Source organism: Zootoca vivipara, chromosome 3 (genome assembly GCF_963506605.1).
Source record: "Zootoca vivipara chromosome 3, rZooViv1.1, whole genome shotgun sequence".
NCBI lineage: Eukaryota > Metazoa > Chordata > Lepidosauria > Squamata > Lacertidae > Zootoca > Zootoca vivipara.
In genome coordinates, this window is record NC_083278.1 from 116,311,539 (window position 1) to 116,325,991 (window position 14,453).

At 47.3% G+C, this 14,453-nt stretch overlaps 1 protein-coding gene across 3 annotated transcripts in view; it reads left to right on the forward strand.

The window, feature by feature from the left end:
• KIF13B (kinesin family member 13B) overlaps positions 1-14,453 on the forward strand; it is a 160,980-nt gene that overhangs the window by 42,143 nt on the left and 104,384 nt on the right. For all 3 annotated transcript variants that reach the window (XM_060273162.1, XM_060273164.1, XM_060273163.1), the window contains exons 3-6: positions 8,008-8,020; positions 9,897-9,957; positions 12,713-12,805; positions 13,942-14,122. In XM_060273162.1, the coding sequence (XP_060129145.1) occupies positions 8,008-8,020; positions 9,897-9,957; positions 12,713-12,805; positions 13,942-14,122 (348 nt within the window). The remainder of the gene's footprint in view (positions 1-8,007; positions 8,021-9,896; positions 9,958-12,712; positions 12,806-13,941; positions 14,123-14,453) is intronic.

The following is a 14,453-nucleotide window of genomic DNA, read 5'->3' on the forward strand; positions in this document are numbered from 1 at the left end:
TAAGCGAGGCACCACTGTATTATGATGATAGATAAGAATTAGATATATACAGATGGAAAATATGACTTGGACATGCTTGAAATAACCAAAAATAATGGAACCATGGAGAAGGTAGAGGGAAGTCACAGGATTGGAAAAATCCCACATTGTGATATTGTATCGATGTTTATTTTATATGATGTTGGTTATGGAAAAACTAATTTAAAAAATTACACACACACACACACACACACACACCAAGAAGTGCTGATAACCTTTTCTCAAGCGCTCATTGGACTGCCATTGACCAGCCACAACAAACTAGGCTCCATCTTCCATCTCACCGCTTCCAGCACCCTTCTGGGGAGGGCAGGTCAAAACGATCTAACTGGTTTTGATAAGTGGGTGATTCTGACACTGGGCGGGTTTAGTTGATTCATTAAGGGCGGCACCCACAATGGAGCAAATAGGCATGACTTTATTATTAGCAGAGACCTTTGCAAAGGCATTGCAAAGAGCCACATCTAATTCACCTTCTACAGCCTCGGCTTCCAGAAAAACTTGCACCTTCCAGAAGAGCTTGGCTGGGTGTGAATCCGAATGCTAGTTGCAGGAAGGGAGAGGGTTCTTGCGCCCGGGTCTTGCTTGTGGGTTTCCCCACAGGCAGTGTTTCTCAAACTTTGGTCCCCGGCTGTTGCTGGACTACAACTCCCATTATCCCTTAGCTAGTCAGGGATGATGGGAGTTGTAGTCCAACAACAGCCGGGGACCCAAGGTTGAGAAACACTGCACAGGTAATACCGTCTCTCTCTTTCAAGTGCCACTTGTGTTTTCACCTGCAGCATTTTGCTCCGATTGGACCCCCCTCGGTTCCTCACAGTCCTCTCCTCTGTCCGCCCGCAGCCTTGCCACCCTTTTGATTTTAAGCTCCAGCAGTCTGGTTCCATCCTGGCTCAAGTGGAGCCCATCCTGGCTTGCCCTGGAATGTCCCCCAGTGCCTTGTTGTTGTTGTTTAGTCGTTTAGTCGTGTCCGACTCTTCATGACCCCATGGACCAGAGCACGCCAGGCACTCCTGTCTTGCACTGCCTCCCGCAGTTTGGTCAAATTCATGTTCGTAGCTTCGAGAACACTGTCCAACCATCTCGTCCTCTGCCGTCCCCTTCTCCTAGTGCCCTCCATCTTTCCCAACATCAGGGTCTTTTCCAGGGAGTTTTCTCTTCTCATGAGGTGGCCAAAGTATTGGAGCCTCAGCTTCAGGATCTGTCCTTCCAGTGAGCGCTCAGGGCTGATTTCCTTCAGAATGGATTGGCTTGATCTTCTTGCAGTCCATGGGACTCTCAAGAGTCTCCTCCAGCAGCAGAATTCAAAAGCATCAATTCTTCGGCGATCAGCCTTCTTTATGGTCCAGCTCTCACTTCCATCCCCCAGTGCTAACAAACCCCAAATTCCAACCTCTTGACACCATAGTCACATCCGTAGGTTGAGACCGCAAAGCTGTGCCTGTTTTCATGGCATTAAAATGAGCAGCAAAAGAATAATAATTAAAGGAAGCATGCTGGAAATGCCTAAGGAAGGTGAGGAACGGAGAGTTGGGTGCCTCTTATTGCTCAGGGTTTTCCCCTTTTGACTTTTTATTAGCCTTTTCTCCTCCAGAGCAGACGCACTTAACCATCCTGACTCACTAATTGCTGCCACAGTCTATTGTGGTTTTCACAAATTAAACAAACCGCACATCATAAGCCCACGTGTATTGGCTACTTACTATAATTTACAAGCCTAGTCTCAAAATGAGCCATCACTGGCTGAGTGAAAGGGTGTGTATTTTAGGAAGGTGAAATGAGCATGAGCCTATTCCTCATTTTCCCCCCTTTCTCAACAAACATTCTGATGTCTCTCCAAGGACTTTCCTGAAAATTTTAACGAACACCCTCTAATTATTTGAGATTAGTGCCGTTATAAGAGAATGAGGATGTGAAAGGCCGGGATTTAATCTCTTTCCCAGACAAACGCAGATGATTCCCAGATGGAAACCGAGCATCTCCTCTCATCTGTGTTGTGCTTCGGATGTGATAAAAATCTGTGTCGCTCACCTTCCCTGCTGCCAAACTGGAGCCCGCTGAAGCCTGAGTCAGGGCTGGCAAGAAATGCAACGGGAAGGAGTAATGCGAGCCAGCAGGAGTAGTTTTTCTGCAAATAATATCCACGCATCCTAACACATTTCCAATGTTTCCTAGAAGACAAAAGAGACGGAGATCATGAAGAGATGGGTTGTTGTTGTTTAGTTGTTTAGTCGTGTCCCCATGGACCATAGCACGCCAGGCACTCCTGTCTTCCACTGCCTCCCGCAGTTTGATCAAATTCATGTTCGTAGCTTCGAGAACACTGTCCAACCATCTCGTCCTCTGCCGTCCCCTTCTCCTAGTGCCCTCCATCTTTCCCAACATCAGGGTCTTTTCCAGGGAGTCTTCTCTTCTCATGAGGTGTCCAAAGTATTGGAGCCTCAGCTTCAGGATCTGTCCTTCCTGTGAGCACTCAGGGCTGATTTCCTTCAGAATGGATAGGTTTGATCTTCTTGCAGTCCATGGGACTCTCAAGAGTCTCCTCCAGCACCATAATTCAAAAGCATCAATTCTTCGGCGACCAGCCTTCTTTACGGTCCAGCTCTCACTTCCATACATCAGAGATGGGTTACCTAACCTTGAAGCTGAGTATTGAAGAACATGCTTTGTGGACTTCGTTCCCAGCAGAAAGGGACCCACCTGGCGAGCTTTGACCATCAAGTAAAGACTTACTTATACTAGAAGGCCTTTGCTATGACCTGATATCTGCTCCCTGCATCTCCCAGCAGCAGGTGTTCAGAGCCATCCTGCCTCATTGCTTATAGCTTACCAGGCGAGTGCTTAAATGCAAGGTTGTGCAAACGGGCCTTTTCTGCAGTGGCTCCCCATTTGTGGGATTCTTTCCCCAGAGATGTTCACCGGGCGCCTTCATTAGGCATCTTTAGGTGCCAGGCAAAAACGTTCCTCTTCAACCAGGCTGAGTGACATCCAATGCCCTTTTTAAAATGTGCTGGGCACAGGGGAGGGGGTTATTGGGTAACACCGTTTACCTTCCCGCTGTAGCGGTTCCTATTTATCTACTTGCACTGACGTGTTTTCGAACTGCTAGGTTGGCAGGAGCTGGGACTGAGCAATGGGAGCTCACCCTGTCGCGGGGATTCGAACTGCCGACCTTCTGATCGGCAAGCCCAAGAGGCTCAGTGGTTTAACCCACAGTGCAAAAATACGGTAATGTTGCCGTGCTGAGAATTTCTCTCACTTTTGTCCTCAGCGCTCATTAGCTGTCTCTTTCACGGACAGGAGAAGAATTATGTGCATCCAGGTCCCCAGGGTCATGCATGCGTGTACATGTACGTGGTCCGCTTTGATGTGGGCAAAACTAGTACGTAGGCAGCCACCTTCGCAGGGCAGGTGCCCTGCAGATGTTTCGGCTGATAGGAATTGTGGCCTAACCCATCTAAGGACCCCAGGTTTGGGGGAGGCTGCCCACAGGGATTGCCTGAGCTGCAAGCTGTGCCTGGCTGCCCTGTGGTTTGCTTTCTGGTCCTCCGCTTAGCCGCGAACATCAAATGAGGCTGTGTGTGCATCTTTGTGGAAAGAACACAATGCTTATTTGAAATCGGCCTTTTGGCCTATATTGAGCTGCTTGTTTTACACAGCGTAATCCTCTTTTTGAAACCTCCATATGCAGGAAAGGGCCACAGGGATTATGTTCTTATTGCTGCTTTTAATCCCAAGCGCTGAATAATACGAGCACAATAAAGACCTAAACGTTTTAAGTGATATATAATAACATAATCCTGTCTCGCAGTTTTGGGGGGGCGGGGATGAAAAGCCTTCGCCGCTGGAGGTTGCTTGGCTGGACAGCTGCGTTGAAAGGCAAGTTTCAAATGGGCTGTTGTGAATTGCGCAGCTCTCATTGCATTTCCTGCTTCAGTCACATGCTTGCGCGTAATGATAATAAACCATGGTTTAGTGTGGCGTGCATAAACCACAGTAGGTCTTTCTTTTCCTTTCACATCTCCTTGTCCCACACAACTGAGAGGAGAAATTCAGCAGCTTCCACTTCTGCTTTTAGCTAACCATGGTTTGCTGTGCCTTTCAAACCCAGAATTGCTGTTAAGGCTAACCACAGTTGTTTTAAAAAAAACCTGCTTAGAACTCATCTCTTCGCCTGGACTTTCCCGAGGGGTAAATCAGATGTGTCAATGTATTAAGATGATTTACAGATTCGTGACACATTTTGTGCTTACCTTAGGAATGTAAATTCTCCTGTTCCTTTTATGCTATTTACCACCGTGATGGTTTTTGCCCCTTAATGTTGGTGTTACAATCTCCTCCCTGCCGACAGAGAAATACATAAATCAAAGCCAGCTTCAGAAACCGCTGTTTGATGCCAGCTTCTTTGAAATTAGCCATAGTTAGCGCAAACCACATTTTTGTTGTAACAGACCACATGACAAACTGCAGTTAAGCAAGAGCTCCCAGTCTTTCCCTTTTCTTGGAGGCACAAAGTTTGCTCCGTCTTGTTCCTCTCCATGCACGCCGTACTAAGCCGTTTGCGCGATGTGCGAACGCAGCCAGCTTTTTGGAACTCACACCATATTGCAAAAAATTGCTTCTTTCCTGCTGTATGTGCGTGGATGCTTGCCAGTCCGCTGTGTGGCATGCTCGTTCACACAACCCAGGTGACATGAACGTGACACGAGGGCTGGCAACGTCAACCCCGCCGTGTGGGAATCCCATGCACACAACCACGGTGCCTGGAAACAGGCAGTCTGATTATGCATCCATAGCAGTGACCAGAGGAGGAATGGCCTAAGAAGAGCCTGCTGGATCAGGCCAATGGCCCGTCCAATCCAGCATCCTGTACTCACAGTTGCCAGCCTGTGGGGAACCAGCATGCACAAGAACATCTCTTCCCAGTTTCCAGCAACTGATCTCCAGAAGCATTGCTGCCTCTGACTAAGGATGGCAGAGCACAGCCATCCTGGCTAGCAGCCATCATTGACCTCTCTTCTTCTTCTTCTTCCTCCTCCTCCTCCTCCTCCTCCTCCTCCTCCTCCTCCTCCTCCTCCATCATGAATTTGGTTCATCCTTTCTTTAAAGCCATCTAGGTTGCTGGCTTAACTGTGCGGTGAGTGAAGAAGTACAGTGGTACCTCGCAAGACGAATGCCTCTCGCAACGAAAAACTCACAAGACGAAAGCATTTTGCGATGTTTTTGGTAACTTGCAAGACGAAGTTTTCTATGGCCGTGCTTCGCAAGACGAAATTTCTTTGCGGGTTTTTTTTTTTTTTTGCTGCGGCAAACCGCATTTCGCAAGACGAAATTATTGTGATTTCAAAATTTATGTACATCTGTGGTCTCATGAGTGCAGTGTACAGTAATACCTCGGGTTACGAACACAATCCATTCCGGGTCGCAGTTCGTAACCCGAAAAGTTCGTAACCCGAACGCGACCCGAACTGCCATTTTGCGCATGCGCGCGTGCTGCTTTTGCGCATGCGCACGCGGCGAAAGTACTTCCGGGTTTGCGCAGTTTGTAACCCGAGCTGTTCGTAACCCGAGGTGTTCGTAACCCGAGGTGTTCGTAACCCGAGGTACGACTGTATAACGTTCAATTCTCTACAACAATCGCAAGACGAAGCGACTTGTGGAACGAATTAATTTCATCTTGCAAGGCATCATTGTACTTTCCTAAATCTTCCCACACCCAGCTTCGTTGGGCGTCCAGAGTTCTGGTGTTGTGTGTGTGTGTGTGTGTGTGTGTGTGTGTGTGAGAGAGAGAGAGAGAGAGAGAGAGAGAGAGAGAGAGAGAGAGAAGCTTTTCTCTATTGCCTTTCTCCACCCCGTGCATCATTTATTTTTTAAAAAATCCTGTCGTGTCGCCTCTTGCTCTCCTCTCTAGACTTAGAAGTCCCAAACGCAGTAGCCTTTCTTTGCAAGAATCATAGAGTTGGAAGAGACCACAAGGGCCATCCAGTCCAACCCCCTGCCAAGCAGGAATCACCATCAAAGCATTCTTGACATGTGCCTGTCAAGCGGAGTTACTCCAGCCAGAAGCGTTGGTCCTAGCACTGCACTCTGACTTCTGCTGCTGCTCCTACGGTGCTTTTCTCTGTGTGCCTGTTGACTCTTAATCGGACGCAGGTCAAGGTCAGATCATTGTGCCAGGAGACAGTCCAAGCGACACACATACCTCGAGAGCTGGACGGCACCTCTCCTTTTAAGCACAAGTGGCCAATGAGAGAGGACCTGCAATTCGTGTTTTATTCCTGTGACTCTCTCTCTCTCTCTCTCTCTCCCTTCCTCCTCCACCCACTCCTCCTGCTGGCCAGAGGCGGCTGGAAAATGTCAGGGTCAGTCTGCTTACACCTGATGGGGGAGAGGACAGGGTGTTTCGTCGCTAATATTGCTGGTTCCTCCCCCCCCCTCCACCCTGCAGTCTCATCATGTGGTTATCTCACATTGGGAATGACATTTGGATTTCTGCGAACTGCTTGCCTCGGGAGAGGTGGTCAGTGCTTTCCCTGAAAAGCGGGGTAAAAATATAATAAATTGGGAAGCAATGATACGCACAAAAACAAGAGCACACTTTGGAGAGCACCTTCTTGCAAACAGGGCTGGGCGATATATCTATATGCCGTCCAAAAGAATTTTATATAATAATAATAATAATAATAATAATAATAATAATAATAATAATAATAATAATTTATTATTTATACCCCGCCCATCTGGCTGGGTTTCCCCAGCCACTCTGGGCAGCTTCCAACAGAAAAATAAAACACAGTAATCTATTAAACATTAAAAGCCTCCCTGAACAGGGCTGCCTTCAGATGTCTTCTAAAAGTCTGGTAGTTGTTTTCCTCTTTGACATCTGTTGGGAGGGCGTTCCACAGGGCAGGCGCCACCACCGAGAAGGCCCTCTGCCTAGTTCCCTGCAACTTGGCTTCTCGCAACGAGGGAACTGGATTTGAAGTCCATATCATGATATTGGTTTCATCATTCTTGACCTGGCCATATATTGTGAATCATGATGTGTGTGTTTGTGTTCTGCAAAAAATCACAATGTGGGGGAAACTGTGAAGCCAGCCAGTGCCTCTACATAGCTCCATCCTTATTTCAGACATTACGATATATCGGTACATCGCTATGTTTAGCTGGTGATGTATCGCATTGTTGGAAACCAGATATCTCCCAGCCCTACTTTCAGGATTTGAATTTCTGCAATATCTGTGGGGTCTTGACCCTGTCGTATCTGCGATCCTATACAGTGGGATCTCGTGTTACATATCGTCCTTCTTGCGAACGCTTCAGGTTACGAGCTTCACCAACCTGGAAGTAGATGCTCCCGGTTGCGAACTTTCACCCCGGGATGCGAGTGGAAGTTGCGCAGCGGCGGCAGCAGGCGCCATTAGCGAAAGCGCACCTCATGGTTAAGAACGGTTTCGGCTTAAGAACGGACCTCCAGAACGAATTAAGTTCATAATAATAATAATAATAATAATAATAATAATAATTTATTATTTATACCCCGCCCATCTGGCCGGATCTCCCCAGCCACTCTGGGCGGCTTCCAACAAAAGAATAAAACACAATAATCTATTAAACATTAAAAGCCTCCCTGAACACTGTATCTATTCACTTGGGTGTATCGCGCCATAAGTTTTTTACTCGTCTCTTCTGGAACTCTGTCCTGTGTGCGGAAATGCCTTTCTTCTGGCAAGCCGGCATATTTGCAGGAAAAAACCTGTGATATTGAAGCGAACACTTTTGAATATTTCTATCTGCGTCAGTGACCAGAACTGCCTTCTTGTGCATTTTTAAACTTGTGATTTCTTTTGCACTTACAAAAAGAGAGAGAGCAAGGTGTTAACCTGTTATTTTTCCTTCTCTCCCTCTTTCCATCCTGTACCACTTTCTCTTTGCATGTCCCGTGATGTTCCTGTTTCTGAACTGTAGGAGCCAGCCCAAGGTAAGTCTTTTCCGATTGCACTTTGGAGCCTGGTGTGTGTGTGTGGGGGGGGGGGGAATCCTGATATTTATTTGCCTTTGGATTCTGTGCAGGAAAATATTTACCACTTTCTTTCTAAATGTGCTCGCTGCTACTGTGCAAGGAAGGGTGGCGGTGGAACAAAACATTAAAAGCTCTTCTCTCCAGAAGCACCATTGGCAGCCAAGATATGAGTCACAGGAAGAAATGACAGCATGGTCACACACTGAACGCTGGGGATTGTGGATGAAAGATGGTGTTGTGTGGGGTTTTTTTTTTCCTTTTTAAACCACACAAACCGTCTCTTCCCATTTGCACAGCGTTGGAAAGTTGCAGTTGCTGCCTGTCAGAATTCTCTGTGTCTCTCTTCTGGCTCTGTTCCCTGTCATCTTCTCCAAAGGTTTTTATTTTCGGACAGTTTCGTTTGCAGCGTTTGAAAGAAGTTGCAGGCCCAAAGGGGGGGAGGCAAAACAGCCTTGAATGGCTGCATTCCAGGGGGTTGGATTGGATGACCGTGGGGGGTCCCTTCCAACTCTGCAATTTTATGACCGGGAAAACTAGTGGGTGCTTAGAGTATGTGGGAATGTATCCTCATGGAAGCTTTGGTCAATGCTTTTTGTTATCGGGGTGGAGTTGTGTTGTGAGCACACATCTCAGTTCTTCTCTCATCCTCACTCGCTTTCTCCGTGCATGTCTGAAAGGCTGCAGAAGTGCATCAGACTGCAGATTCCAGACTTGCGGGTCGCTGCAGTCAACACTGGTCCCTGCCAGTTTGAGCCTGGGTATCAGGGAGCCACTAAAATCTTGCTGTCAAATAGACAGGGGGAGGAATTGCCCCAAGAATTGCCATTGCCATTCCATCAACCTCTAGTCTAGCATTCTTCCAAGTCTGGGTTCCCAGTTGTTGGGCTCCAACTCAATAATAATAATAATAATAATAATAATAATAATAATAATAATAATACTGTATATTATTTTTACCCCACCCATCTGGCTGGGTTTCCCCAGCCACTCTGGGCAGCTCCCAACAGAATATTAAAAACACGATAAAACAACAAACGTTAAAAACTTCCCTAAACAGGGCTGCCTTCAGATGTCTTCTAAAAGTCAAATTGTTGTTTATTTCTTTGACATCTGGTGGGAGGGTGTTCCACAGGGCGGGTGCCACTACCAAGAAGGCCCTCTGCTTGGTTCCCTGTAACTTCGCTTCTTGCAGTGAGGGAACCACCAGAAGGCCCTCAGCGCTGGACCTCAGTGTCCAGGCAGAACGATGGGGGGGTGGGGTGGAGACGCTCCTTCAGGTATACTGGGCCGAGAGCATTGGTCAATGCCGGACTGATGGGAGTTGTAACTGCAACCTCTGGAAGACCACAGGTTAGTTGCCAGTGACCTACATGGAATGTTGGCAGCATCTCCAATCCAGATGTTTCTGGGCTACAACTTCCATCTTCCCCGGCCCATGACTAAGCTGGCTGCGGGTGGTGGGAGTCAGGAGTCCCGACAGCATCTGATCAAACAGGGTTTCCCAAACTTGGGTCTCCAGTTGCTTTTGGACTACAACTCCCATCACCTCTAGCTAGCAAGACTAGTGGGCAGGGCTGATGGGAACTGTAGTCTGAAAAAACACCTGGAGACCCAAATTTGTGAATCCCTGTGATAGAAGTGCACTGCTTTGGTTAATTTGAAATGCACACAGCCCCTTTCGAAGTGTAGCTGCTGAGCAGGGACCATACACATCCTAAAGTTATTGTTGGACAACCGCTGGGTGTCTTGTTTTCTGTACGGCCTGTTAAGCTGGTTGGATTGTTCACCTCGTAAAAGTAAGACTTTCATGTGTGTCTGGTTTGTTTCTCTGCAGGTGTTTGCCTACGATCACTGCTTCTGGTCTATGGACGAAGCTGTCAAGGAAAAATATGCAGGTAGTATTTCAGGGCTGAGATACAGACCTAGTATTGATCTTGCAAGGAACAGAAGAACCTGCATTATACCAAGTCAGGCTATTAGTCCATCCAGCTCATTATTATCCACACTGACTGGCAGCAACTGTCTGGGGTTTTCTCCCGGCTCTGCCTGGACATGGAGCAGGTTATTTGTCTGAGGGGGAGGCTTAGTTTAAAAGTCAATTTCAGAAAGTCAGTCTGCTGGGCCAGAGGTTTTCAACCTTTTTGAGTCCACGGCTCCCTTGGCCAACTACAGTGCTAGCTTGGTTCTCAAACTTAATCCGTTCCGGAAGTCCGTTCCAAAAGCAAAGCGTTCCAAAACCAAGGCGTGCTTTCCCATAGAAAGTAATGCAAAATGGATGGATCCGTTCCCGACTTTTAAAAACAACCCCTAAAACAGCAATTTAACGTGAATTTTACTATCTAACGAGACCATTGAGCCATAAAATGAAAGCAATAAACAATGTACTGCGGTCACAAAATCAATCAATCAATCAATCAATAGCTGAACTAGGTTCCACATAGCTGCAAAAACAAAACAAAAAGAGCTGCAAAAGCAGACAGACCTCAGCGTAACGCTCAAAACGGAATTGAGGCACTCAAAATCGAATTGTGGCACTCAAATCGGAAGCGTAAGACTCAAAACGGAGCACGTTTGGCTTCCGGAAGAAGTTTGCAAACTGGAACACTTACTTCCGGGTTTGTAGTGTTTGGGTTCCAAGTTGTTTGAGTACCAAGGCGTCTGAGAACCAAGGTACCACTGTAGATTCTTTCTGTGGCTCCTTTGTGGGGAAACGTGGTCTGAGCCTCAGAAGCCCAGTTAAGTCACCCCTTGCCTGCAGAACCAGCAACCCCTCACCCCTTTTCAAGCACCTTCCCTTGTGGAGTGTTCCCCTCAGCCAACTCTCTTCTCCCCTCTCCTTGGTGCCACAGGACATGGGTTGAAAACCACTGTGTCAGACTGAGGCAGACTCCCCCAGAGGCAATATTTCAAGCGACAAAGGCTGAAATTTATGACTAGCAAACGGTTTAGCCTGGAGAAGAGAAGGTTAAGGGGTGATATGATAGCCATGTTCAAATATATAAAAGGATGTCATATACAGGAGGGCGAGAGATTGTTTTCTGCTGCTCCAGAGAAGCAGACACGGAGCAATGGATTCAAACTACAAGAAAGAAGATTCCACCTAAACATTAGGAAGAACTTCCTGACAGTAAGAGTTGTTCGGCAGTGGAATTTGCTGCCAAGGATTGTGGTGGAGTCTCCTTCTTTGGAGGTCTTTAAGCAGAGGCTTGACAGGCATATGTCAAGAATGCTTTGATGGTGTTTCCTGCTTGGCAGGGGGTTGGAATGGATGGCCCTTGTGGTCTCTTCCAACTCTACGATTCTATGGTTCACTCAAGGCCCCAGAGAGTCCGTGCCCCCCCCCCCCGCCTTAAGGGTTAACACGGAAATTCACAGCAGAGGCTGAAAATTATCTGGGTTCATACCAACATGGACTCTCCTGTTACTTCCTGAGAAATCGCCAGTCTGAGCAGAGGAATGATGGGTGGGCAGAGGGGGCTGCTGAACATTTTATCAGCTCAAAATTTGCCCTTCCCAAATTGCTTCCAAAGTTAAAAGACTAAATCTTACCAAGTTTGGCTGCACACTGATGTTCTCTGCTGGATGCAGGCATGGGCAGCCAAGGTAAGCAACCGTGTTTTCTTAAACTCGAGTTTTTCCACATCCCCAGTTTTTATATGGGCTCCGTATGATCACAAGCATTTGCTTAAAAGCCTGCAGGGCGATGGACAAACCATTATTTTTAAAGGGAAAACGCAGGCACTTCCACTGAGCAAGAAAAGTGGTCTTATAATACATGATCAATAATGAAATTCAAACTTCAAGAAAGAAGATTCCACCTAAACATTAGGAAGAACTTCCTGACAGTAAGAGCTGTTCGGCAGTGGAATTTGCTGCCAAGGAGTGTGGTGGAGTCTCCTTCTTTGGAGGTCTTTAAGCAGAGGCTTGACAGGCATATGTCAAGAATGCTTTGATGGTGTTTCCTGCTTGGCAGCGGGTTGGACTGGATGGCCCTTGTGGTCTCTTCCAACTCTATGATTCTATGAAATAATAATACTACTAATAATAATTACACATCCTTCTTACAGAGCCATCTCCTCAGCCTTGGTCCTTTTGCAGCCAGGCTCTGAAAAAATGAGCTTATCTGTAACTCAGGCTGGATTCAGACACAGAGAATCAGTGTGGCCTAATGGATGGAGCTGAACCTGGGAGACCTGGGTTCGAATTCCCTGCTCGTTTGCCAAGCTCTCTGGGAGACCTTTGTCCAGCAGCTATCTCTCAGTCTGGCCTTCCTAGCAGGGTAGTGGGTGAGGGCTAAACCAAGTAGCTCTCCCCCGCCCTGCGGTGCTTCCTTGGAGGAAAGGTGTACTAAATCGCAAGAGAGAGGGCCCACAGTCCCAAGTCTGTACGCTGCCTTATCGTGATCCAGGCCACGTTCGTGTAAACGCAGAGTAACACAATAGGGACTTACTGGAGACTTCAGTGCGATCGGAATAAAGATCTGCTCTGCAGCTTCCGCCTTTAAAGGCTTCATTTACTTTGGACACACATGAAAGACGTTAACAGTTCTCATATGATGTGTTTTGAAGTCCTGGAGGGTCTTATCAAAAGAGGTTTATGACTTCTTCCTCTTCTGGCCGAGCCATTTGAATCTTTTTGTTCTAATTTTAGGCCAAGACGTTGTTTTCAAGTGCCTTGGAGAGAACATTCTCCAGAATGCTTTTGACGGCTACAACGCGTGCATCTTTGCCTATGGACAGACCGGTAAGCGCTTGCCCCTTGGGAGGATGGGAAAATAAAATAAAATAAAAAGTTTCTGATTATATAAGATTACGCTTTGGCAGTTTGGTTAGGAACCCCCCCCCCCGCTGCCAGACTACGACTTCCATCATCCCTGACTGCTGCACCTGCTGACTATGGATGATGGGAATTGTAGTCCCACATCTGGGAACCCAAGATTGAGAAAGGCTGATTTAGCGCAGCCGCAAGGAGCAGAAGCCAGGATGGGGCTAGAGAGAGACGAGCAGACCCTCCTTTGCTGAGCAGTTGGCCATTGATTCCTACGGAGACTGCGCTTCTCTGGCCCTGAAAACTGTGGTCTGTTCGGGGTTTTGCTCTGCTTCTGGCAGTAGCCTATGTAGGTGGGTGGTAGAAGGGTAGCTCACTTCATCACCATCCTAGTCCCCATGGAGGCTGTTGGCTGTTGCACATCGAGCAAAAGCTTAGTTGATACAGTGAGTGGAGAGGATAATAATAATAATAATAATAATAATAATAATAATAATAATAATTTTTATTTATACCCCGCCCTTCCCATCAAAAACCCAGGCTCAGGGTGGCTAACAACAAATTTAAAACACTTAATTGTAATACAACACAAAAGCAGCATAAAATACAGTATTAAAGCATGAATCTTAATAAAATTCAAGTTCAAGAATCAATTTGGGGACAAGTCAAACGGTACAGTAGAACCTCCGGTTGCAAACGGGATCCATTCTGGAGGTCCGGCCGCATCCCGAGGAATTTGCAACGGGAGGACTGCTTTTGCGCACAGCATGGTTTAGTGCTTCTGCACATGCGCGTGTGGCGAAACCCGGAAAAATGCTTCCGGGTTTGCCACGTTTGCATCCCGAAGTTTACGTATCCAGAGGGATACATAACCGGAGGTACAACTGTACATTAACATTTGTGGAAGGATACGTCTTCCCATGGAATTTCTTCCATGAATTCGGAGTAGTTTTGTTTCATCTTCCCACCTCCAAATCTAGGACAGTCCTTTTTTTGCTGGTCTCCTTGGTGGCTCGTTTACGAAGGCATCCTGAAACTCTCCCTTTCTTCCAATCCGCCGCCCTTCTCCTCCCTTCTTCCTAAAGCGCCTCTTCCTTCCCCTTTTTACGCAGGGTCCGGAAAGTCTTATACCATGATGGGCACAGCTGACCAGCCTGGACTAATCCCTCGCCTGTGCAGCACACTCTTCGAAAGAGCCCAGAAAGAGGAGAACGAAGAGCAGAGTTTCAAAGTGGAGGTTTCCTACATGGAGATTTACAACGAGAAAGTCCGAGACCTGCTGGACCCAAAGGGGTAAGGTGGAACGCGGCAGGAATCGAGATGGCCAGCAACCTATTGACAGGCATATGTCAAGAATGCTTTGATGGTGTTTCCTGCTTGGCAGGGGGTTGGACTGGATGGCCCTTGTGGTCTCTTCCAACTCTATGATTCTATTATTCTATGAAAGCCTGCCTTTGGGGGCCCAGCTGAACAAACATGTCTTTCTCTGAACAAAATGGACAGTTTTCGCTTAGCGGGGAGGGCCAGCCCTCCGTAGCAGGGCATGTGCTTTGCTTGAGAAATATCCTGAGTCCTCAGCGTTTTTGGGTAGGGCTGCAGAGCCATTGCAGGACTCCTGTGGAGG